Below are 25,801 nucleotides of genomic sequence, written 5' to 3'. Positions count from 1 at the left end.
GCAGAGAGGATCATGGGCACAGCCAAGGGGGGGCACCTGCCCCCACTAAATCAAGGAATTAAATAACGATACTTAACTAAAAGTAGAAACAATCAGAATATTTGAAATTGAAATGTTTGCTGAGATACCACAATCTCCCTACCAAGTGAGCATTTCCCTAGAAAAGGTCAGTGCTTTCATTTGTTTTACCTACGCAATGTAGCATATCATTTCATCCTTTGTGGAAATGTGTGAGCAGAACATCAGAATTTAGGATACTACAGCAGTGGGTCTAACTGGTCATCTCTCTTGCTCAGCCTTGCACTATGTCTACTGTAGATCATATCTTGCGGAGAATGAAGACCTGGCTAAAGTCAACAATGACAGGGCAGCTTCTCAACAGAATAATAATAATAATAATAATAATAATAATAATAATAATAATAATAAATTATTTATAATAATAATAATATATTATTTATAATAATAATATATTATTTATACCCTGCCCATCTGGCTGGCTTTCCCCAGCCACTCTGGGCGGCTTCCAACAAAATATTAAAATACAGTAATGCATCAAACATTAAAAGCTTCCCTAAACAGGGCTGCCTTGGGGAAAAGAAAAGGAGGAACTTGAGAAGGAAGTGCTGAAAAGGTTTCCAGCAAATCCAGGAAAACTTGTTTTGAGTTTATATTTTTTTAAAAAAAATAATATGGAAAAATGTGTGCATACTCATTAATCGCACAAAAGGTGCTCACTGGTGTTGTGTGTGGTTTTTTTTTTTTTAAAAAAACCTTGCTAGTTTTCAAACGGCTGAAGATTTTGACAGATTTTTCTGAGCACTTGGGGTCTAAAGAAAGTAATTTCAAACAACTGTTGTTGAGACATTTCATTCCAAATCTGCTAGACAGAGCCGGACAGAGGATGGTGACAGGTAAGTATCGCCGCCCCCTGCCCCCCAATAGCATAGATCCTGGCTACACCCATTGAGAGGATGGAGCCTTTGGCAGCCGATTTCCTGAACCTGCAGCTGAAGAAGTTTCTCCCGCCCAGGTGGTTTGGATGAGAAGTGAGAGTCAACCCAGCTGAGAGACAGACAGACAGCAAAGGGCTGCACCCTCCCTTCCCCCTCCCTGGCCCTTAGGAACTGTATATCCATTTCCAGCCACTGCCGCTGCTCTTCAGACTCAGAGGGCAGGAAACTCCACTTGAGCTTTTCACTGTAAATTTAAAAAATCACAATGGGGGAGAGGAAGAGATTGAGCCCGAGGCACTCAGAGACTTGGACAGAAGACCCAGAGCGGGCTAAGTCTCTGTGAAGTGGACTTCTGAGGCTGCCCAGCTGTTATCCCACGCTGGAGGGGGCTGCTTCGTGCCATTACAAACAGCCCCCCTGACTGACTGCCGCTGCTCTCAGGGGACTCATGCTCAGAGCAAGTGAAGAGGGTTGGGAAAAGCCGAGATTATGAAACACGGACTTTTCTCTCAACCAGACAGGGTGGCGGGGAGCAAAGACTCCAGCTGGGATTTGGGTCGTGCAGATCCCAGCATCACCCGCTGGCTTTTTAAAACGGATGAAAAGTTGGTGACGGACTTCAGACTTCTCCAGCAGCAAATTTATTCTGCTTCTGCTGGTTCTGGAGAAAGGTAATAAGCTCTGCACTGAAGCTGTGCTCCTTGAGCCCTGTCTGCCGTCATCGGTGCTTTCTTTCAAAGAAAAAACATGGTACTGGTACTCACCCTAGGAGCCAATTCCTAGGGGCCAAGCGTTCTTTCCCACCCCAATAAAATTGTTAAGGGAGCTGCCCCCACCCCAATTGATGGGCATTGCCATTCAAATGGTGTGCATGTGCCGCATCATGTGATCCAATATGCAGGGCGGGGCTTATCTGTCCCCCCCCCCCATATTTTATTGAAGTTGGCATCCCTGGTATTCATGATGAAGTTGTTACAGCAAGTGCCACACTTTTAACATTTGGGGGTGGGGAAAGGTGCCAGTACTGTGTACCACTGAGTAACCCTAGAATCACAAGGGACGCAGGTGGCGCTGTGGTCTAAACCACTGAACCTCTTGGGCTTGCCGATCAGAAGGTCGGCGGTTCGAATCCGCGTGATGGAGCGAGCTCCCATTTCTCTGTCCCAGCTCCTGCCAACCTAGCAGTTTGAAAGCACGCCAGTGCAAGTAGATAAACAGGTACCACTGCGGCGGGAAGGTAAACGGCGGCGGGAAGGTGCTCTGGTTTCCATCACAGTGTCCCGTTGCGCCAGAAGCGGTTTAGCCTGCTGGCCACATGACCCGGAAAGCTGTTTGTGGACAAACGCCAGCTCCCTCGGCCTGAAAGCGGGATGAGCACCACAACCCCACAGTCGCCTTTGACTGGACTGGACTGTCCAGGGGTCCTTTACCTTTTACCCCTAGAAAAAAAAGCACAGCTTGTCGTCATTGTCATCAACTGCACACTTACCTGAGAGGCATCCGGATGGCGATAATCCGGTCGATCGCGATGGCCAGGAGGCTGAAGATGGAGCTCTGGGTCAGGACCAGGACGAAGCAGGCGATGAAGAGGCAGCCATAGAAGTAGGCACAGAAGCCGGTGCTGATGGTGATGGCAAAGGGGATGGCGAGGACGCCCACCGCGATGTCGGCCACCGCCAGAGACACCACAAAGTAGTTGGTGACGTTCTGGAGGTTGCTGTTCAGGCAGACGGCCCAGCAGACCAGGACGTTGCCCAAGATGGCCAACACCGCAATGAGTAGCTCCAAGACAATGTAGACCACATCTGCCAGGAAGTCTTTATGCCCACGAATTAGCATGGTGAGAGCCGGGCAAGAGGGTGCCGGGGAATCCAGTGTCCATATCTGCAGGATCACAGCGAGCAGGCACAGATCTCAAGTCGCCCAGGTGCCAGGAAGAGGGTCTCGGCTCTCTGCTTTGCTGGGGCTGGCTCAGATCCCCATGGCGGGGAAGTTGGGAAAGCTAGCCCAGGCCCCAAAAGACATGGGCAAAAGTCTCCGAGAGAGTCAGTGGGATGGGCGCCTTTTCTCTTTGTGGGGGCAGCTCAACAACGGAACATCTGTGTGAAAATTAAGTTTCCTGTCGAAAGGCTGTGGCTCTCGCAGTCATTTCCTGCCAATGTAACGACACCTCGGGGGGGGGCAGTTATCTCTTATTCTAGGTAGCTGGTGGGGTGTGTCCCCTCCCACATCGGAAAGGAGAGAGACTGCTGGAAAAGGGAGTAACGCAATGAGGTCATATTCTCTCTAGTGGAGACACAAATAATACAGAAAGTAAAACAGAACTTGAGAAGAGTCTGGATCAGGCCAAAGGGGACTCCTGTTCTCACAGTGGCCAACCAGATGCCCCAAATTGGGAGGAAGCTCACAAGCAGGGTGTGGGCACAACAGCAGCGCTCGCCCCCCCCCTGCATTTCCCAGCAGCTGGAGTTCTGGCCTCAACCAGAGCCAGGGCCTTTTCAACACTGGCTCCTGCCTGATGGAATGCTCTGTCTCATGAGACCAGGGCCCTGCGGGATCTGATTTCTTTCCGCAGGGCCTGTAAGACAGAGTTGTTCCACCTGACCTTTGGCTTGGAATCAACTTGATCCCCTCCCCCTCTTTCCTCTTTCCTTTTTCCTTTCTCCTTCTGTGATGGAACTCCTATTTGGGGACTTCCCTGGCTTTTTTCTGGCCCATGTAGGACCAGTCTGGATAGTTGGCCTTGGTGAAGATTTGACGTCTTCATCCCCCAAAAGTTTTTGATTTGAGTTTCTACTGAAATGAGGCTGCATTTTAATGTTGTACTTTAATCTGGTTTTTAAGTTGTATTTTAATCAATTGTTTTTATACCTGGTGTTAGCCACCCTGAGCCCGGTCTTGGCTGGGGAGGGCAGGGTATAATTATTATTATTATTATTATTATTATTATTATTATTATTATTAATTATTATTATTACCACCTTCAACACTGGAAGGAGACATAGGCATCATGGGGAATAGCCATCAAAAGCCCTCCTCCTCTTCCTCCATAAATTTGTCCAATCCTCTTTTAAAGTCATCTCTGCTCCTGTGGGAAGGAGTTCCATAGTTCCGTAAGATTAATATTCTACAGCTTTTTAAATGTGTCTGTGGGAAGGTTGTTTTGCTGGTTTGTTTCCCTTGTTTACTCGTTTTGATCCTGTATTTTATTCTCAGATCTTATGACGAAGGCTGGCATATAAATCTATTAAATAAAAATAAACAAACAAACTATGCACTACGTGAAGAAATACTTCATCTATTCTGAGGGTTTATCCACATGTCTTCTTGTCCCGCTGCTTTCCCCGGGGGAAAAGGCTCTTTAGTGCTCAACTGGAGCAAACAGCAATCGGTTTTCCCCGCAGATTGCTGTTTGCTCTGATTTAGAGAGAAAGAGCAGGTTTCCCCTGGGAAAAGAGCAAGGCAGCGGGGAAACCACTCAGCCACGAGCCAAGGCCTTGTGTACCATGAGGGCTGGAAACTTGCTTTTGTGATAAGCCAAGCGGAGCATCTCAGGAGCATGGAATTTTCGCCCAGAACAAGACTCTGTGGGTTTGCACAGAATTGCGCCAAATGCCACAACACTCTGCTGTCGTTCAGCTGTATCTATCAATGAGTCAAGCACCTCTGTTTAGGTCTCATCACTTTGGAATTTATTTCAGAGTGACTCCCAAAAGAGATGGCAGGATAGTCCAGGTTTCCGCAGCCCCTCCAGAATCCCCTTTAAGAAGAAAACTTGGTGCATCTGATTTACCCTGCCAAGACCTGAGCTCAAACTAGGCTTGCCCTCCTCTCACCCCAGGGCCATACAGCCCGACCCCACATCCTTCCAGACAACCTTTTCCTGTTCTTGCCAGCATTTTACCTCCGTTGCTCTTGTATTAATATTGTTCCCTTAATCTTGTTTGCCAATTACTGCTTTTATCAGCGCTTATTTGTTAATCTTGTTATCGATATGGCAACAGTGTTGGTGTGTTTAAACTTCTACAGTTTCTGAGCTGCCGTGGTTGGTTATAAGAATGTCGGCTGCTTTAAATAAAAAAGCAAAGTTTTTAAGACAGGTAAAATGGGATCACAAATATGTCTAACACAGTTCACCCCACCAGCACAACCACCTGCAGTGTATGGGGGGGATGAGTTTTGACACAGGGGCACATTCACACACACACCCTTCCTGTCTCTCTTTGGTCCCTGTGATTTGGGTTATCCAGGGGCCTTTCCTTGAACTTCTAGGGCATTGCTGAAGGATGGATCCAGGAATATGGGGAGATCCCTTCACCCTGGATCCTTTGCTCTTTGCCATCAACACTGCTCACCAACAAACAACAAGCTTATTGAAGATTTATACCTGATTTGTTTGCAGGGAGGTTAGACAATGCTGCGTCAAGCAAGCCCTATCCCACACTTTCTAGGGCAGCTCCCCCTTCACTTTACATATCATAAAAGTCTGATCTTTGGGGTGGGTGGGGCAGGAAGAGTGGGTTTGTTGCGCAAGAGCTCCAGCTCAACTATTAATTGCGCAACTTCAATTTTCTGATAAGTCACTGAATCCCACCCTAACACAGTGACAGTCCAGAAGCATCCAATACAGTGGTACCTCAGGTTCCAGACGCTTCAGGTTACATACGCTTCAGGTTACAGACTCCGCTACAGTCATTAATAGAGGTGTGACTGGTTGAGACATGGTGCAGGGCCTTCTCTGCAGTAGCTCCAACATCATGGAACCAACTAATCATTGAGATCTGCTTTAGCCCAACCCTTCAATTATATTACAGTAGTACCTCGGGTTACATATGCTTCAGGTTACAGACTCCGCTAACCCAGAAATAGTAACTCGGGTTAAGAACTTTGCTTCAGGATGAGAACAGAAATCATGCTCCAGCGGTGCAGCGGCAGCAGGAGGCCCCATTAGCTAAAGTGGTGCTTCAGGTTAAGAACAGTTTCAGGTTACGAACGGACCTCCGGAACGAATTAAGTACTTAACCCGAGGTACCACTGTATTGTAGTGCTTTTGCATATTTTATGGTATTTTTGTAAGTTGCTTTTTGGAGGGTAAAAAGCGACAAATATATTTAAATCGTGATGATGATGCCATCATCATCGTCTCGCCAAGTTAAGGCTTATCCTGGCTTTGCCAATGGCAGACTCGTCTGTCTGAAAACAGAGAAATCACCACGACCTGGTCATGATCTTTGGGAGCTCAACTCATTGGGAGGCTGTCCTTGGAGTTTAGGCCTGAAGTTTAATCCCTCTTGGAGAAAGGAAGATCTCCTGATTATTGTGCTCTTTGGCAACAGCGGAGAATGGCCGCCACTGCAGAAGCTGCACTGCTTCCTTATTCTGTTTACAGTGGTACCTCAGGTTACATACTGTCAGGGAATCAGGAGCACGAGCACTGGGGAGAGAGGAATTGGAGAGCGAAGGGGAAGAATCCGAGGGCAGCGTAGGGGACTATGACAGTGGCCCGAGAGATTCCATGAGCTTCTCCAGCGAATCAGAAGATTCCCAGAAGGGGGCTCCGATGGTCAGGGCAAGGGGGGTCCCAGGGGGGACGCACCAGAAACAAGGAGCCAGAGGGGAACCCCAAAGCAGCAGTGAAACGGTTAGGAGGAAGACTGCTGGCTGGGCGCGCGCGCCAAGTTCAAATGTACAGGCGCGCGGGACAGCAGGAGACCCGGATGGGGAACCAGCTCCTAAAGCCCGCCGGAGGGAGGGAGAAGGCTCAGGGGAATCAGCGGCAGAAGAGGCTAGGAAGGGCGAGACCCCGGCGGGCAGGCGGACCCAGAGGAGGAAGGAGCAGCGGAAAAGGTGGAGCAAGGCTAGGGTCTTAAATTGGTGTACAGGGGGAGGAGATTCAGAAGGGTCATCAGCGGTCTGACAGTTGAGACGTGGGGCTGCGCGCTGCGGCTCTGGAAGTGAAACTGAGCTTCAATAAAGACTGTTGTATTTAATTAGAAAGCAGCGTTGGTCCTTTGTGAGCTGGGACCTTGGGCAGCCTTGACACATACGCTTCAGGTTACATACGCTTCAGGTTACACACTCCGCTAACCCAGAAATAGTGCTTCAGGATGAGAACAGAAATCGTTCTCCAGCAGCAGCAGGAGGCCCCATTAGCTAAAGTGGTGCTTCAGGTTAAGAACAGTTTCAGGTTAAGAATGGACCTCCGGAACGAATTAAGTACTTAACCTGAGGTACCACTGTACGTGTGGAAAATTGGGCAGAAGTTGCAAAAACAGCACGAGGCATATCAAGGGTTTGGGGCTCTTCAAACACTCCACTGGCTGGCCTCAGTTTTTAGGGTGACATAAAATAAAGAGGTACCTAGGGTTAAGTACTTAATTTGTTCCAGAGGTCCATTCTTAACCTGAAACTGTTCTTAACCTGAAGCACCACTTTAGCTAATGGGGCCTCCTGCTGCTGCTGCGCCGCCACTGCACGATTTCTGTTCTCATCCTGAAGCAAAGTTCTTAACCTGAAGCACTATTTCTGGGTTAGCGGAGTCTGTAACCTGAAGTGTATGTAACCTGAAGCATATGTAACCCGAGGTACTACTGTATATCCAAGAGTATCTGTGAATATGGAGACATGTGTTTAATTAGCATGAGGGACTTCTCTCCCTGCTCCGCAAATGCTGCTTAACTAGAACAGATATTATCCCCTGCATACTGTTTTACTCTTAGATTTTCTTTCTTCCTTTTCACATTTGTCAGTGTTGCAAACCACTTCCAGCCCTGTGAAAAGGTGGGATATAAAAAGTTGTTTGAGTTCATAAATAAGCTCTGTGTAAGGCTGCATCCGACATCAGCAGAACCACTGAAATCAACAGACCCGGATGGCTCTACTCCGAGTAGGGCTAGCAAGGTCATACTACCCGCTGAGTCTTGTTATTTCAGCACAACAGAAAAGTCAATGAGGAGCAAGCTCAGCTGTGGTGTTTATGCTCTGCTAAATCTCGTATCTACTTTTAATCTCATATCTACTGCAGAAAAACCAGTCGGGAAGATTCTAGTTAGTGGCAGACTCCATTTCCACAATATCCATGAGCTGCGATTCCCATGTCTATAAGTCTGTGAGTTAAAAATAAAAACCCGGCACCTTCAAGCTAGTGTTCAGGGGCCAGGCACATTTTGTGACTGGTGTGGGTCCAATTGCCACCACGTGGAGATCTCCGGATGCCAGGCTTGCGACTGACATTTCCACCTGGCTGGCCCCTCCCAGGTCCTAGTCCGACACTCTAACCACTACATCATACTGCCTTCCTACAGTACTTCTGCCATGGGGCAGCTATATAACTTAAGTAGGTCAATACATATGGGGAGAGCAAAATGGCACTTTGAGAAGGATCTGAAACATTTCCCTCGAAGCTTGAATTTGTTTTCTTGATTTGATGTTCGAATTTGTTGTAAACCACTTTGAGATTTTTTTCTTTAAAATATTAAGCAGTATAGAAATGAGAAGAAAAAGAAGAAGAAGAAGAAGAAGAAGAAGAAGAAGAAGAAGAAGAAGAAGAAGAAGAATACAGTGGTACCTCGGGTTACAGATGCTTCAGGTTACATACGCTTCAGGTTACAGACTCTGCTAACCCAGAAATAGTACCTCGGGTTAAGAACTTTACCTCAGGATGAGAACAGAAATCACATGGTGGCAGCAGGAGGCCCCATTAGCTAAAGTGGTACCTCAGGTTAAGAACAGTTTCAGGTTAAGAACGGACCTCCAGAAAGAATTAAGTTCTTAACCCGAGGTACCACTGTAATAAACAATTTCATAAGGGGGAAATGGCGCCTAGACAATTCCATTGTGGCAACCGTAGCCCTGGTTTAAGGTGTCATTTGGTGATTAGTTTATATACCTGAGTTTCTAACGCTGCCCCAAGCATGACATAGGGTGGGAAGAGAGACACAAGAGAGGTTTGTGGCATGTGGCCATCATCGAAATGGTGCGGTGGCTCAGTTCAGAACAACTTGACAACTGACGCCTGCTCCGACAGGGCCCAACACTTCTCACAGAGCGAGGTGAAGGGAGGGAACGACCCTGTTATCATCCCAGGCCAGAAAGCAGCTGGCAGGAGCGTTCTTCTTCCAGCTTTCTTAATGCGGTTAAGGCTTCCTTGTTACCCTGGGCAATGTTCTTGCCTACTTCTCATTATTAAAATCCATTTCCTGTGCTCCTCGCAAACCTGTTGCCGCTGCCCCCGCCCTGCCCATTTTTCATCGGTTAGAACAGGCTGTTCTATGGCTGCTCTGGGCTCTGGAGAACAAAACTGTCTCCTCTCCACTGGGTAATGCAACTGGCAGCAGGCAGCTCCTCTGGAGACAGAGGACAGGAGGCGAAGGAGCCCAGACAAGGTGTGTGGGGAATCAGGCGACCAGGAGCTACCAAATGCAATGTCTCTGCTCCAGCTTCCGCGGTCAGACGGCATCTGAATCATGGCAGTTATCTGGGGAATCACGAGTGGGGGAGAGTGTTGCTGTTGCATCTGGGCCCTGCTGGTAGGATCCCTAGGGGCCACTGCAAGAACAGGATGCTGGGCAAGTTAGACTAGATGGCCCTTGGGGTCTCTTCCAATTCTGAAATTAGGAGTGCCAACTTGGCCCCGCGACAGTGTGTGCCTGGGGCCAAAATTTGTGCATGCCCGGCCCTTTCGTGGGGAAGTTTGTGAGTGCTCAGGCAACCAGGGCCCCAGTGAGTTGGCACCTATGATTCTAAGATAGCCCTCTGGCCTGATCCAGCACCTAGCATGACCCTACAGTGGTACCTCGGGTTAAGTACTTAATTCGTTCTCAAGGTCAGTTCCTAACCTGAAACTGTTCTTAACCTGAAGCACCACTTTAGCTAATGGGGCCTCCTGCTGCTGCTACGCCGCCAGAGCACAATTTCTGTTCTCATCCTGAAGCAAAGTTCTTAACCCGAGGTACTATTTCTGGGTTAGTGGAGTCTGTAACCTGAAGCGTATGTAACCCGAGGTACCACTGTACTGAGGTTCTGCATACACACATTGCCATTAAAGAACACAGCTTCTTCCCCCAAATATCCTAGGATCTGTATCCCGCCCCCTGCCCCCCGCCACAGAGCTGCAATTCCCAGCAACCTAACAAACTATAGTTTCCCAGGTGTCTTTGGGGGAAGCTATGGGCTTTAGAAAAAGGGACGCGGGTGGTGCTGTGGGTTAAACCACAGAGCCTAGGACTTGCCGATCAGAAGGTCGGCGGTTCGAATCCCTGCGACGGGGTGAGCTCCCATTGCTCGGTCCCTGCTCCTGCCCACCTAGCAGTTCGAAAGCATGTCAAAGTGCAAGTAGATAAATAGGTACCGCTCCGGTGGGAAGGTAACCAGCGTTTCTGTGCGCTGCTCTGGTTCGCCAGAAGCGGCTTAGCCATGCTGGCCACATGACCCAGAAACTGTATGCCGGCTCCCTTGGCCAGTAAAGTGAGATGAGTGCCACAACCCGAGTCGGTCACGACTGGACCTAATGGTCAGGGAGGGGTCCCTTTATCTTTTTATGGGTTTTAGATGCACGGTGTGTCTGCAGCCTAGCAGGGTCCCTTTGTAACACAAAAACAAAAATGCTCAGGGGTCATCGACTTACTGCCCGCCCTCCCCGTCCTTTCTAGGCACAGGTTCACACTTTAAAGTGCTGTATCCAAGTGCTTCTCTCCCCTGCCCCCCCCCCCCCCGCTCCAGTGTTTTCTCTGCAAAAACTCTCTCTTTATTGCTGAATCAGGGGGAAATGACAATTCGGGTTTTCTGCGGATTTCTGTTTGCTCCGATCCAGCAGTAAAGAGCAGTTTTCATAGGGAAAGTGCCAGGGGGAAAACCAATAACAACACTTTAAAATGTGGACATATGCCTAGCACAAAAAGGGAGGCTGGATGCGCCTAAAATGCACATCGGGGGTTAGACTAGATGACCCTTGGGGTCCCTTCCAACTCTAGTGTGATATACTATAATAGTGTAATAAACTATATATTTAGTATAGCATACTATAAATGTAGTGTAGTATATTTAGTGTACCAAAGAAATATAGTGTAGTATATTTAGTGTACCAAAGAAATATAGTGTAGTCTATTTAGTGTACTATAGTATATCTTCCTTTCTTAATGTACTTTGTGCACCTTTTCCCTTCTCTTTAATCACTCTATTTTTTATAACTGAAATTCTTTTAATAAAATTTATATATATTTTTTTAAAGGGGGGGGTGGAATCCAGTCCAACCCCCTGCAATGCAAGAACCTTTCATCTAATGTGGGGTTTGAACCCACGACCCTGAGATTAAGAGTCTCATGCTCTGCTGACTGACCCAGCCATCCCTCAGGCTTTTACTTCATCAGATCCACAAGGGCAATCTTGGTAGGCAGGTATGTAAAGTGTAAGGGCGGAGGAGCAACTGAATGGGCATGAGATGCAAAGCAAGGACTGTCGGGTTAAAATGCATGCTAAAGTGGCGCATGTTTTGCTGCAGAAGATGGGCGGTAATTTATTCTGCATTGCCATTGTGGGGAAGGGAACCATTCACAAGAAACAAGTCACCGACCACAAAGATATCCATCCGGGCATTTGGGCATCCGGGCATTAAAAGAGCAGAGGTGGGGGGAACCTACAAGTAACCATCTTGCTCTCCCCCAACTTTGCAACAACTCTGCAAAAAAACTGGTGACCACACCTGGAATACCGTGTCCAGTTCTGGGCACCCCAATTTAAGAAGGATGTTGACAAGCTGGAACATGTGGAAAGGAGGGCAACCAAGTTGATCAAGGCTCTGGAAGCCAAGCCAGATGAGGAACGGTTGAAGGAGCTGGGTATGTTTAGCCTGGGAAAGCGGCGACTGAGAGGAGATATGATAGCCACCTTCAAATATCTCAAGGGCCGTCACGTGGAGGATGGAGCAGGCTTGTTTTCTCCTGCTCTGGAAAGTAGGACTGGGACCAAGGGCTTCAAGTTGCAGGAAATGAGATTCCGACTAGACATACGGAAAAACTTTCTGACAGTAAGAGCTGTTTGACAGTGGAACAGTCTCCCTCAGGAGGTTGTGGACTCTCCTTCCTTAGAGGTTTTTAAGCAGAGGTTGGATGGCTGTCTGCCATGTATACTTTAGCTGAGATTCCTGCATTGCAGGGGGTTGGACTAGATGACCCTTGGGTCCCTTCCAACTCTATGATTCTATGAAAAACCCCCTCAAAAGGTTCCCTGGAACAGAGAAGAGATCTTTTGAGGTGTCACAGTCAGAGTGCTTTAGGAGGCTTGGCCCCATTCTTAAGGAATGCTCTCCATTTTGTGCCCATGAGAAACGGGTGCTCCCAAGCCCCTGAAGGCAAATGGATGGGGTCAGGTGTTCAAATCTGAATGCTTTTATCCCTACTCTGCTCTGAGTGCACTTGCCACTAGGAAGAGGTTAGGAAAGGTAAAGGGACCCCTGACCATTAGGTCCAGTTGTGGCAGACTCTGGGGTTGCGGCGCTCATCTCGCTTTATTGGCCGAGGGAGCCGGCGTACAGCTTCCGGGTCATGTGGCCAGCATGACTAAGCCGCTTCTGGCGAGCCAGAGCAGCGCACGGAAATGCCGTTTACCTTCCCACCGGAGCGGTACCTATTTATCTAATTGCACTTTGACGTGCTTTCGAACTGCTAGGTTGGCAGGAGCAGGGACTGAGCAACGGGAGCTCACCCCGTCGTGGGGATTCGAACCGCCGACCTTCTTACAGGGAACCAAACAAAGGGCCTTCTCGGTAGTGGTGCCCGCCCTGTGGAACGCCCTCCCTTCAGATGTGAAGGAAATAAGCAGCTATCTTATCTTTAAAAGACATCTGAAGGCAGCCCTGTTTAGGGAAGTTTTTAATATTTAATGCTGTGCAGTGGTACCTCTGGTTAAGAACTTAATTCGTTCTGGAGGTCCATTCTTAACCTGAAACTGTTCTTAACTTGAGGCCTCCCACTGCCACCATGCTGCCAGAGCATGACTTCTGGTCTCATCCTGAAGCACAGTTCTTAACCCGAGGAACTATTTCTGGGTTAGCGGAGTCTGTAACCTTAAGCACCTGTAACCCGAGGTACCACTGTATTGTTTTTAGCACTCGATTGGGAGCCGCCCAGAGTCGCTGGGGAAACTCAGCCAGATGGGCAGGGTATAAATAATAAATTATTATTATTATTATTATTATTATTATTATTAGAGGCTATCAAGCAAATGAAACACATTCGGGACCTTTCAAAGTCCCAGGTGCTGCAGAGAGCTGTCCCCTAAAGGAGCTCAGAGCTGGTGCCGAACTGTTCCTCTGTCGTTTGACCCCATGTGCTTTTAGAGAAACCATTCCAAAGCGCCAACCTGCTTCCTCTCACACAAGTTGCAAGGGCAGGGCTGATGTCGGGAGAAGCGCGGAGTGGCTGGGAGGGCGCAGACCTAGCAGCCCCCTTTCAAAACTTCAAGTATGCCTTGACTGATAGCTTTGGAAACTGTGGCTGTTAATCACCACAGTCACTGATGCACAGCATAAACCCTATGGCTGCCTCTCCCATTGGGTGCACTTCTGAGGCGTCTTGGTGACCTGTCTGTTTCCAGTAATCAGAGGAAATGAAGTATTAATCACAGGTCATTTCCCTTGCAGGTGTTTCTTCCCAAAAAGCAAGGTTCCTACAGGAAGGTGCTTGCTGCCGGCAGGTACAAGACCCAGGAAGCAACGCTGACCTTGGAGTGAACTTACTAAACAAATCTTTGTCAGCCTGAGGGCCACAATCCCTCGCATGGAACCTTTCAGGGGCCATGTGCAGGTGGTGGGCGAGGCCAGGGGAAAAGTGGGTGGGCCAATAGGACACAGAAAAGCAAGATGTTTCTGCACGCACGTTTTCCACATCCTCTGTCACTGCAAGCCAGGGGCACCATCATAGTTCAAGGACACATTCCAGCCCTTGAGGAGGGCAGGGCTGGCAAGAGATGCTCAAGCAGAGGTGTACCTAGGCTCCCTTGCATGCTTGGCAAGGAGCTGTATGGGTGCCCCCCATCCCATCCCTTGAAGCCTGGCAGCTCTAGGGTTGCCACTTTTGTTCTGGCAAAATACAGGACAGGGCGAGGCAGGGCAGTTGGTGGATGATTTTTATATGGTGCAGAAGTGACTTCAGACCAATCCATTGCAAAGTACTCTCTCTAGCTCAGTCGGTAGAGTGTGAGACTCTTAATCTCAGGGTTGTGGGTTCAAACCCTATGTTGGGCAAAATATTTCCGCATTGTAGGGGGTTGGACTCGATGGCATGTCGTGGTCCTTTCCAGCTCTACAAATTCTACAATTCTGTGACTACAGCCTAACAGGATGGCCCCTTTGGAATTTGTCATGTACATACACGTGAATTTGTAAATCTGTCTGCACTTGGCTAAAGGGACCCCTGACCATTAGGTCCAGTTGTGACCAACTCTGGGGTTGCGGTGCTCATCTCGCTTTATTGGCCGAGGGAGCCGGCGTACAGCTTCCGGGTCATGTGGCCAGCATGACTAAGCCGCTTCTAGTGAACCAGAGCAGTGCACGGAAACACCGTTTACCTTTCCGCTGGAGCAGTACCTATTTATCTACTTGCACTTGACGTGCTTTTGAACTGCTAGGAGCTCACCCTGTCGCGGGGATTCGAACCGCCAACCTTCTGATCGGCAAGTCCTAGGCTCTGTGGTTTAACCCACAGCGCCACCCGCGTCCCACTTGCACTTGGCTACCCAGAGCTTAAATGCATGACGTTTCGCCTACCCTTTCAAACACATGCATTTGCAGAGGATCCCTAACTTGGCAGAGAGAGAGAAACAGAGAGAGAGAAGACCATGGCACAAAACAGTAGCATTTTACAGTGAAATAAGGCACAATCCTGTATTATACAGGACAGGTGGCAACCCTAGGCAACTCCCAGAGCAGGGAAGGAGCAACCTGGGAGCATGTGGACAGGCTCCTAGCCACTCCAAGCCAGAGTGGGGAGACATGATTTTGTACACACACATACACCTGGGGTTTGTGCCCTTGGCAGAAGCCAGCCTGGCCAACCCCTAGGTACACCCCAGCTCTCAAGGGCCGCATTCAGGCCCCGGATGTCCTGCTCCCTCTCTTCCCCACACTGCATGTATGGACAGAGCCAGGCTTGATGGCCCCAGCAATCTCCTGCAGCTGACTGCCAACTTCAGCCTGGACAGAGACTTTTAAAACACCACATTTCGGAAACGCAGCTTCTGAAGCCTGCAGACGATTTGGATGCCACCCGAAGCTCTGTTGCAATTTGCGCTCCTTCGCTACTTCCCTTTAGCACTTATAAATGCTACGTCGCGGCAGGGATTTGTACAGCCTGATTATTTTGGCAAGGATCCTCCCTCAAATTAACACAGAGAGCAGCCATGTGCTGGAATTAACCCTCACGGCGGCGACACTTCGGGAAGCAGATGCAAACGAGGAGGCACAAATGAGAGGATTTGTTTTAGCTGTCCAAATTCCCACAATTTCGCTGACTTGGTGCCTTCCTGTGTCTTCGGACGAAACTCTGCTGTGGTGCCCATTTCCTGGGGGGTTCTGCAATGCAAGGGGAGCTCTCCACAGCTCAGGGCAGAGCAAAGCACAAGGATGCTGTGGCTCAGTGGCAGAGCCACTGCTTTGCATGCAGAAGGTCCCAGGTTCAATCCCCAATGACATCTCCCAGGTAGGGCTGGATGAGGATTTTGGCTGAAGCCCTGGAGAGGCACTGTTGCCAGTCCTTATAGACAGCACTTGTGTTAAATGGACTTCAGTATAAAGCAGCTTCCTTTATTCATAACCTTGAGGGCTAGAAACATCTTATTTTTAGAGAAACCCCCTTTTTCCATGCACAGGTTTAAGGTATAAGGCAGCCTCCTACATTCTAGCTCGGCTTTTGTCAACCAGATGCCCTCCAGACTTTGTGGTCCAAAACATCCTGACAGTATCAGGTTTGTGAAGGCTGTGGCTGCAACAAATCTAGAATAACAGAAAGAGGAGCTGACCCTTCAGAAACAGGATGCAGGAGCCATGATGGATGGGAAGCAGAATGTACACTTTGAAGCGCGGCCCCAAACGATGAATATTCTGTTGGGTCTTTCAGTGCAAGGAAAGGGAGGAGCTGAAGGAGAGTGCCAACCCCACTGGCTTTCTGAGGTTGCCAGGATCCCCAGCAGAAGTAGCTCCCATCTCATCAGAACAGCCGACAGGATTAGGCCAATGGCCCATCTAGTCCAGAATCCTCTTCTTACAATGGCCAACAAGATGCCCCACTGGGAAACCCACAAGCAGGATTCAAGTAGGGCTGGGTGATACCTGGTTTTCAACATTGTGATACAGGTAAAGGTAAAAGGAAGCCTGACCATTAGGTCCAGTCGTGACCGACTCTGGGGTTGCGGTGCTCATCTCGCTTTACTGGCCGAGGGAGCCGGCATACAGCTTCCGGGTCATGTGGCCAGCATGACTAAGCCGCTTCTGGCGAACCAGAGCAGTGCACGGAAAGGCCGTTTACCTTCCTGCCAAAGTGGTACCTATTTATCTACTTGCACTTTGACATGCTTTCGAACTGCTAGGTTGGCAGGAGCAGGGACCAAGCAACAGGAGCTCACCCCATTGCAGGGATTCGAACTGCCAACCTTCTGATTGGCAAGTCCTAGGCTCTGTGGTTTAATCCACAGCGCCACCCATGTCCCTAACATCGTGATATATCAGCAGCTAAATACCACAATATGCTGATACGGTGGTACCTTGGTTCTCAAACTCAATCCGTTCTGGAAGTCCACTCGACTTCCAAAACATTCGCAAACCAAGGCGCTGCTTCTGACTGGCTGATTGGCTTTGGAAACAATGCTGACAGCTGAAACGGATGTTCAGCTTCCAAAAAATGTTCGCAAACCAGAACACTTGCTTCCGGGTTTGCGGTGTTTGGGAAACGATTTGTTCGGGAGCCAAGACGTTCGAGAATCAAGGTACCACTGTATATCACGATGTCTGGAATGTATCTCGGCTGCTGCTGCTTCCTCCCCATCTTAAGGGAGGAAGAAGCAGCTGAGATACATCACCCAGCCTTGAGCAAGCCCCCATACTGCTTTGCCATTGCAGCAGGGGGGCTCCTGCTCCTTCCCCAGGGGCTGAGCACCCCACCAGGAGGGCAGCTTTGTCCCTCTTTCCCACCAGCCTTCACTGTGGTTCACAGTGGTCGCCCGCCTGAGCTTCTCTGAGAAGCCATTAGATGGGATTACAAGAAAGGATATGTATGGGGGGTAAAAAACACAAGCAGCCAAGCCTTCCTCAGGAGAGCGAGCTGCAGATGTGGCCTCCCTGGGTTCAAGCTCTCTCTGTTCTCACCACCACCTGCCAATACTGGGACTAACTGGTGGCCTCATCACTGGACACTGGGAAGGAATGTTCTCCCAAAGGGCCCCCTGCAGAGCCACAATTTTGATCCTCTCTGATGGTTCTTCAGAGACCGCAGGAAACACACTAGGCATTTTCCCTGCAATGGGCCAAGGAGTAAATTCCGAGAAAAGAAGAGGGGCTTACACCCGAGTAAACAGGCTGCACAAGCCTCACCCTTGCACCATCAGCTTCTCAGCTGCGACGTGGGCACTTAGCTACCTGAGGCTGCCTAAATATTCTTTACACTTTTACTGTCCTTTTTAATTGTTTTTTTCCACCTGGGTTTAGCCTTCCAAAGAACTACTGGAACGACTTCAGGAACATTAGAACTTCGTCAATTCCCGCCCCCACCCTGTGGGCTTAAAGTTTAATCCGCTTTTATTGTTTCCAATGAAAGGAACATCCACAGGGCTTTAGGACATGGGGGTGCCTAACTCCTGGTGCAGGGGTCCCAAATAAATGCTTCTGCCTCCACCCTGGAAGATCCCACCAATTTGGGCAGGAGTGGGGGGGGGGGGGAAATGAAGTAGACCTTCTCCACCTAGCTCAACACCTAGATAGAGATGCAAACTGATGTAGCGGTTAGAGTGTCAGCCTAGGACATGGGAGAGAGCAGGGTTCAAATCCTGACACTCAGCCATTTGAAGCTCGCTGGGTGGTGACCTTGGGCAGTCACTGCCTCTCAGCCTAACCTTCTTCCCAGGGGTTTTTGTGGGGAGGGAGAGAACCATGTATGTCACCTTGAACTCCTTGCAGGAAAAGGTGAGATATAAATGCAATTCACAACAACAACAACTGCCCACTTCCCAAGGTGGATCATTTGATGAGCAGGAAGAAGGCCACCGCACAAGCAAACAAACACGGCCAGCAGCTAATCTGCTGCTTTCAAGGTGAGTGTGCTTTCACTCCTGGCAAGCAGCCCCTCTTTGGGTCAAAAAAAGAGCAAGCCACCCTTGTCCGAGGGCCAGCTATGCCTTCGCCTTTCGGCCCACAGGTGGAGGCAGAGAAGGAGGGCCAGTGTTCATGACTCTGCATATGAAGTCACCTGGGGTCTCAAATGCACCTGAAGAAGCGTCTCCACCCCTATCGTTCTGCCCGGACACTGAGGTCCAGTGCCGAGGGCCTTCTGGCAGTTCCCTCGCTGCGAGAAGCCAAGTTACAGGGAACCAGGCAGAGGGCCTTATCAGTAGTGGCACCCGCCCGGTGGAACACCCTCCCACCAGATGTCAAAGAGAAAAACAACTACCAGACTTTTAGAAGACATCTGAAGGCAGCCCTGTTTAGGGAAGCTTTTAATGTTTAATAGGCTATTGTATTTTAATATTCTGTTGGAAGCCACGCAGAGTGGCTGGGGAAACCCAGCCAGATGGGCGGGGTATAAATAATAAATTATTATTAATATCATTATTTCAGAAGCACCCTGTGTGATGCCAAAATCCGGTGCCCACCACCACCTCTCACTCTCCATTCTACATCATAGTTGTGGCACTCCCGGCAGCACCCCCAAGGCTCAGTGCCCAGTGCAACCAAACCAGTCGTACTCCCCTAAATCCATCACTGGGGCGGAGGAGAATCATAGCAGCAGAGAATTGTAGAGTTGGAAAACACCCCAAGGGTTATCAAGACCAGCCCTTTGCCATGCAAAAGAATCACAGCGAAAGAAGAATCCCTGACAGATGGCCATCCAAGCTCTGTTTAAAAACCTTCAAGGAAGGAGAGCCCACCACCTACTGTGGTTGTCCGTTCCACTGTCAAACAGCTCTTACTGTCAGAAAGGTCTATCCTGATGTATAGTCAGTGCACCTCTGACACCCGAGATGCATATTTTCAGGACTTGCACCTATGTTTTGTGATGGCTTTTTCTAGTAATTGTAAGTTTTGAAGAATTGTTGTTGTTTTTTAATTATTGCTGTATTTTAACTTATGCACCCCACCTTGGGACCTTAGGGTGATGGATGGGTAATTAACAACAACAACAACAACAACAACAACAACAACAACAACAACAACATTCCACCCATGTGTGAATCAGATGATTCTACCCTCTCTCCATCTCGGCAAGGAAGGGGCCTTAGCACAGTCAGCCACAAGCACCCAAGGAGCGTGCAAAACACCGCCAGGGAAGGGTGTAGCCTGGCAAAGAGGGTGTGTGTTCTTGGGAGAGTGCTTTGGGAAGGATAGTGATGCCTGGGAGCCAACACTGCTTCTCCCCATCAGGCCTGAGCCTCTCCACCTCTGCCGTAAATGAACATTTGCACCTTGTCTGAACCATGGGGCAGGGAAACAGCCTTTTCCTCCCCTATGCGGCACCCCCAGCCCAGAAGCTTTCCCCCCAGCCCAGGGCCAGCCTGCTTGGCATCTTGCAGCCTAATCTATTTGCCACATTAAAATGGGTTTCTTAATCTTAAACAAATTATATTAAAATGATAGTTAAGCGCATTGATCTTTTAATGGAGATTCAATCCAAGAGGCTCTTCCACCACCCTAATCTAATTTTGCAGCCTCGTCCCCATTTCCTGCTGTCTGCAGCTGCCTGGCATAATCCATTTGCGGAACACGATCCGAAAGAGGTGGCAAGCGTGGTGCTGGTGGGGGGCAGGGGGCTTCTTTCATGAAAACAACCAGACTATTTGCAACCCCCCCCAAAAAAAACCTATTTAATTGATTTATTATACAATGCATCTTCTCTCTCCCGCACCTCTGCCACAGCCCCAACTCGTCTAGGCAGAAGGATTTTGCTGAGAAAAAGTTCAGAGAACAATAAACACATTAATCTTTCAAGGGGCCACTAGACTCTTTGGTTCGGGTCCAGTAAAAAATTTTGCTTTATCCATTCTGCCTATCTCCAGCTTCCCCAGGACAAGCACAGAACTCCTTGTGCTCCAGATACATTCTACTTACTGTCCGCATCTCCCCCTGGTTCCTGGTCTTCCTACAAACACACAAACGCACACACAAACACACACACCAGCCAGGAAGGGTGGTGAGAGCCCTGGCTTCCTATCCACCTGATTTAACCAATGGCCCTGGCCTGAGCCACCAGATCGCCTCTCTGCAGGATCAGTCCTCTTCCTCCCTTAAGCCAAGAGCTTCACCAAACAGCAAAAGGCATCACTGCGCACACCAGTGTTTTAGGAAACTTTCAGGCTACTGAGGACGGAGACAAGCAAAAGCCAACTTTACCAAGAAATTTACTTTACAACAATACCGTGGTACCTTGGGTTAAGTACTTAATTTGTTCCGGAGGTCCATTCTTAACCTGAAATTGTTCTTAACCTGAAGCACCACTTTAGCTAATGGGGCCTGCCACTGCCGCTGCGGGAGCACGATTTCTGTTCTCATCCTGAAGCAAAGTTCTTAACCTGAAGCACTATTTCTGGGTTAGCGGAGTCTGTAACCTGAAGCGTATGTAACCTGAAGCGTCTGTAGCCCGAGGCACCACTGTATAGCAAAAACTAAAACAGGAGAGTGAACTGCTGGATAAATATCAGGTCTCCTCTAGTTTGCTAAGCACTGTGCAGAGGGAGGATCCGTTTTCTGCAAGGAAATTGGAAGGATGCTGAAGAAGACCCATGAGGAAAGGGGGGGGTCTGCTGGAAGGCAGCTGTCTAGAACCCCCTAGACTAGAACCCCAGGCACTTTATGCTTCAATCTGAGTAATGAATTCAGTGCAATGTACCACCTGGACTCCCTCCTCCCCTAAAGGATCCGTGGATGTCTCCTTATTATGATGAGCATGATGCACGGAACTTCAGCAACCTCTGCAAAGCTTCACCCTCACAACCCCCTTGCCAGGTTTGTCCCCAAATGTGCCCATTTCACAGATGGAGAGCAATGGCATCGAGGCTTGCCACACTCAAGCAGCGACGTGCTGGACAATGGAACACAGGAAGGCGCCTCCTACCTTTGCTCTGCGTATCTCACTGTTACCTACTCTGACTGGCAGCAGCTCTCAGGCAGGGGGCCTGTCCCATCCCTACGTGGAGATGCCGCAGGGGACTGAACTCTGAGACCCTCTGTATTCTCTGTCACTGAGCTAGGAAGGCTCCTACACTTTGAGCAACCCAGGATTGGACCCTGAAATGGGGACCATTGTGCAGCTGCTGCTTCTTGATGCTGGAAGCAGAAGAAGCTGCCGTGGGTGTAGCCAGGATTTGGGGGGGGGGCAGACCTTTTGTTAGGTGGGGCAGAAGCTCAGTTTGCTATGCATTTTTATTGATTATGGTTGGGGGGGGTCAGCTGCCCCTCCCTGCCTTTCCCCTGGCCAAGCCCATGATGCCCACATAAATCAGTACTGTCTACACATCAAAATGGTGCCTCCATATGTTCTGAAGGCTAGTAAAGCAGATCAGCCCGGACAGCTCAGTTGGTTAGAGAGCGGTGCTGACAATGCCAAGGTTACAGGTTTGATCCCTATATGGGACAGCTGCATATTCCTCCATTGAAAGGGACTTAGATAATCCTCAGGGTCCCTTTCTACAACTCTACAACTCTATGATCTATATGGTCCCAGGTTGAGGAAGCCTCCTATCCAGACCTAGCAAGCAGCTTTGCAGGATCCTGGCCCCAGAACAGCTCCACTTGTGGCTTGTGGCTCTGATGTCCTCTAAGCTGGGAAGACCCTGCACCAGTGGCGTAGCGTGGGTTGTCAGCACCCGGGGCAAGGCAAGTAATTTGCGCCCCCTAACCCGTGGATTTTAGTAGGGGCAGAGAGCTGCGAGTGCGAGTGCGCCCCCCCAGATGTTGCGCCCGGTGCGGCCGGCCCCCCCCTGCACCCCCCACGCTACGCCACTGCCCTGCACCCTTCTGCATGCCAAGCAGGGGCTCTCCTGCTCGGATATTCCCCTATCCCACTCCACCCCACGGTCTCCTCAAGGAGGGACGCCCTCAGGGTCTGCCCTGTAGGTCCCCTTCTAGACCCAGAACTTGGGTGGTCTCAGGAACTTGCCCTGTGCCAAAACCAAGAAGCAGCAGCAGCAGCCCTTTCCTGGACCATGCGGGGGTCCCGGCCCTGGAGCATCCTTAGACGACACCCCCCCCCCAAGAAGACTTCTCTTCACATGCTTTGCTTCCTACTCATCATCGCCTCTCGAATTAGATCTCTGGACCCTCACAGGATAGGGCCCCTTGGTGCTGAGGACCGATCGCCCCCCGCCCCATTGTCCATGCCCTACCCGGATCTCCGGACTGAGGCTCCTTCAGAAACAGTCGGCAAACAGGGGGCCCTGGGCTTTCTCCCCCCCCCCTTATCGATAGGGAAGGGGGGCAAGCTCCCCTTGGGCTAGTCCCCCTCTTGAACCTAGCCTCCCTCGCCGGGCTGTTGTGCGGGAAGATCCAGGAGCCCCCCCCCCCCACCAGCGAAGCCTCTCCCCAGCGAGAGCCGGCCTTGGGGCTGGCCTCGCCAAAGGGGAAACTGAGGCAGAAGCCGAAGCAGCTCCGCTCCCCGCGGAACTTTGCCTCCGGGGTCCCACAAACTCCCCCCCCCCTATGGAGAGCGTGGTCCTGGTGGTCCTGCCCTCGCCTGGGAAGGCAGGAGACGGCGCCCCCTCCCCGGCATAAAAAGTCCCGCGAAGCCCCGACGCCCGCTCACCTGCCGCTTCCTCCCGGCTCGCTGCTCCGCGCCGACTCCGCCCGCCTCGCCTCGCCGCCGCCCGGGACCAGCCCGCCACTCGCTCCGCCGAGGCGCAGCCGCCGCGCCCCCTGCCGGCCCGCCGCCGCACCACGCGGCCCCCGGCCCGCCTCGGAGGGGCGCGCCTCCTCCTGCCGAGGGCGCCCCCTGCAGGCAGACCGGCGCTTCGGTGGTGGGGACTCTGCCGGGACGCCCTTTGGGACCTCGCCTGGCAAGAGGTGCCTGCGCCCCACGGCGCTCCTGGCTCTCTGTGGGGCGGGGAGGTTGGCTACCACGGAGCAGCCACGACCGGGCCGGGACCCGGAATAGCGCCTCTAGCAGTCTAGCACCCCATCCCGCGCAAGCAAAAGGGGCACGCAGGGAAGAGGAGGAGGGACGTGGCCTGTAGGGCTGGCTTTCTACTTGCAGGGATTTTCCTCTGCAGCAGAGGGGAGCCTGGCGCTAGCGGAGCCTCGCCGCACCTCAAGCCTCCTTTGCTGCTGGCTCAGCAGAGAAGCGAAGTTGGATCCTCGGTTGGAAGCTCAGCTCGGCCACAGCTCTTTTCATTATTTACAAGATTTATAGGCCGCTTTATCATATATTCATGTGATATATGCATATATATATACACATTCAACAATGCCTAAGAGTTTACCTTTACACAATGACAGAACTGTTGAAAGCCACGAGAAGGACATCAGCAGTCAGGATCATCTGACTTTTCTAAGACAATGTTTCTATTTGTTATCTAAGGAAGCACCAAGAGGGCATCCTTTGTTAACCTGGAAAAGAGTTGCATCATGACAGGAACTCAGCAAAAAATAATAATATGTGGGCTATAAAATTATTTTTAACACAGGCAAATGCTGTGAATGTTGCCTTTCACCTAATTCCACTCTTGGCATTTCAGAACTGTGGGATATAGTTCAATACATTGGACTTAGCAGGGCCTACTTGCCATGGAGCAAATACCTTTTTATGCTGCAATCCTAAAAAGAAGGCTGCAGCAAAAGATGCAATAGGAGCCAGCTCCAACTGAACCTTCCTCTCCCTCCCCACATGACCATCTGTCATCAACAGCTGACTTTTGGGGAGGATTATGAGATTGGGGAAGAGGACGGACGAGCAAGACCACCTCAGGGTCTGCTCTAAACTGGACTATCCTTTCCCAACTGTTTATACCAGCAACGGTTCCTTAGTAAGGAACCTATATTGACCTGGGGCGCACATAACACCAAACAATGGTTTATTAAACTCTGATTTAGCTTTACGTGTGAACCCAGCTCAGCAGTTTAACTATGGTTTATTAGCTTAAAGTTTGTTAGCAGGGCGCGGGTGGCACTGTAGGTTAAACCACAGAGCCTAGGGCTTGCCGATCAGAAGGTCAGCGGTTTGAATCCCCACGACGGGGTGAGCTCCCGTTGCTCGGTCCCAGCTCCTGCCAACCTAGCAGTTCGAAAGCACATCAAAGTGTAAGTAGATAAATAGGTACCGCTCCGGCGGGAAGGTAAACGGCATGCGCTGCTCTGGTTCGCCAGAAGCAGCCTAGTCATGCTGGCCACATGCCGGCTCCCTCAGCCAATAAAGCGAGATGAGCGCCACAACCCGTCAGTCACAACTGGACCTAATGGTCAGGCGTCCCTTTACCTTTACTAAAGGTTGTTAACCAAGGTTTGTGACTGCTTTACAAACCTTGGTTAATGTCAACCATACCTTAGTGTTATGTGCCAGCGTGCATCTCTTCCTCAATGTCGTTTAAGGAGCCGCAAAGCTACAGGGCTGCAATAGAAGAATTCTTCCTTGTTAATGTCTCTTTTAATGAGAGACGGGTGGGGAAAATATTAAACCAAGGTTTAAGTGACCATCTGCCAGGCATCTCAGCTTTAACTATAGTGAAACTTAAGCATGGCTTACTGTTATGTGCAGAGTAGGCCACTGTTTGATGCTGTTGCTGTTCTTAAATGAAGTTTCTTGTAAACTACATTTGTATCCTGAAAGGCGGGATATAAATAATTGTAACAAACACACTTAAACTTGGGAGTAAGCTGCGTTTAATACAGGGGGACTTTGATTTGAGCAAACATTAACAGGATTGAGCTTGACAAATGTTGACGTGTTTAATCAGAGAAAAATCGTCTTCTATATTTACTAAAGTTTGGAAGCCCCTAATGGACTTTTTGCATGAGAAAGAAAATGAACTGATGGTATCTGGGTCTGAGGTTGGAAGAAAATATTGGTTTATGGAAAGTGGATTTGCTGGGTGTTATCTTATAATTGTCTATATATAAATGGCAGATGAAGAATCAGAAGTTCTTTTTTTTCTTGTGGACTACCAACTCCCTTAATCTTTGACTGCTAGTTCCATTTGCTGAGGCTGATGAAGACCAGTCGTGTGACAACATCTGGAGAACCACTAGTTAGCCACCCCTGGCTTCATGAAAAGCAGCAGTTTCAGGTTTTTTGAACATTGCTTTCCAGTAGTAGAGCTGGCACTGGGCCACATCATACCAACAGCCTCGCATGCTGGTCTTCTCACTGATGCGGATGTGGTTTGCTCCCATTTTCCGGTTTATTTTCGGCCAGTCTGGGGCGAAGGCAGAGTGCCTGGAACGCCACTTGCATGGAAACAGTATAAAAACCATTGTCGGCAAGGATGGGCCATGCCTGTCTGGTGCCAAACCCACTCAAATCTAATTGCAATTACACATTTGAGAGTCCTGGCTAACTCGCTCCTCATTTCATAAAGAAAACATCTAGACCTTAGAATAATGGATGTGCTAACAAGTCAGCAACCTCATTCACATTACAAAAATTCGGAAGACTTAACTTTAT

The 25,801-nt window shown here is 49.7% G+C and overlaps 1 protein-coding gene across 3 annotated transcripts in view; it reads right to left on the bottom strand.

Annotated features, from left to right (window-relative positions):
* The window catches only part of ADORA2A (adenosine A2a receptor), a 29,248-nt gene extending 6,211 nt beyond the window's left edge, over positions 1–23,037 (bottom strand). Inside the window, exons 1-2 of one of the 3 annotated variants that reach the window (XM_083590329.1) lie at positions 22,952–23,037; positions 2,446–3,242 (exon numbers count right to left, since the gene is read on the bottom strand). In XM_083590329.1, the coding sequence (XP_083446455.1) occupies positions 2,446–2,795 (350 nt within the window). In that variant the 5' untranslated portion in view covers positions 2,796–3,242; positions 22,952–23,037. The remainder of the gene's footprint in view (positions 1–2,445; positions 3,243–22,951) is intronic. The other 2 variants (XM_083590330.1, XM_083590328.1) reach the window with 2 other exon arrangements.
* Positions 23,038–25,801: the final 2,764 nt, after the last annotated feature.

Source organism: Podarcis filfolensis, assembly GCF_964270895.1.
Source record: "Podarcis filfolensis genome assembly, chromosome: 16".
Lineage (NCBI taxonomy): Eukaryota > Metazoa > Chordata > Lepidosauria > Squamata > Lacertidae > Podarcis > Podarcis filfolensis.
The sequence above is the reverse complement of the archived record's forward strand: the minus strand, read 5'-3'. Positions and strand labels throughout refer to the sequence as shown.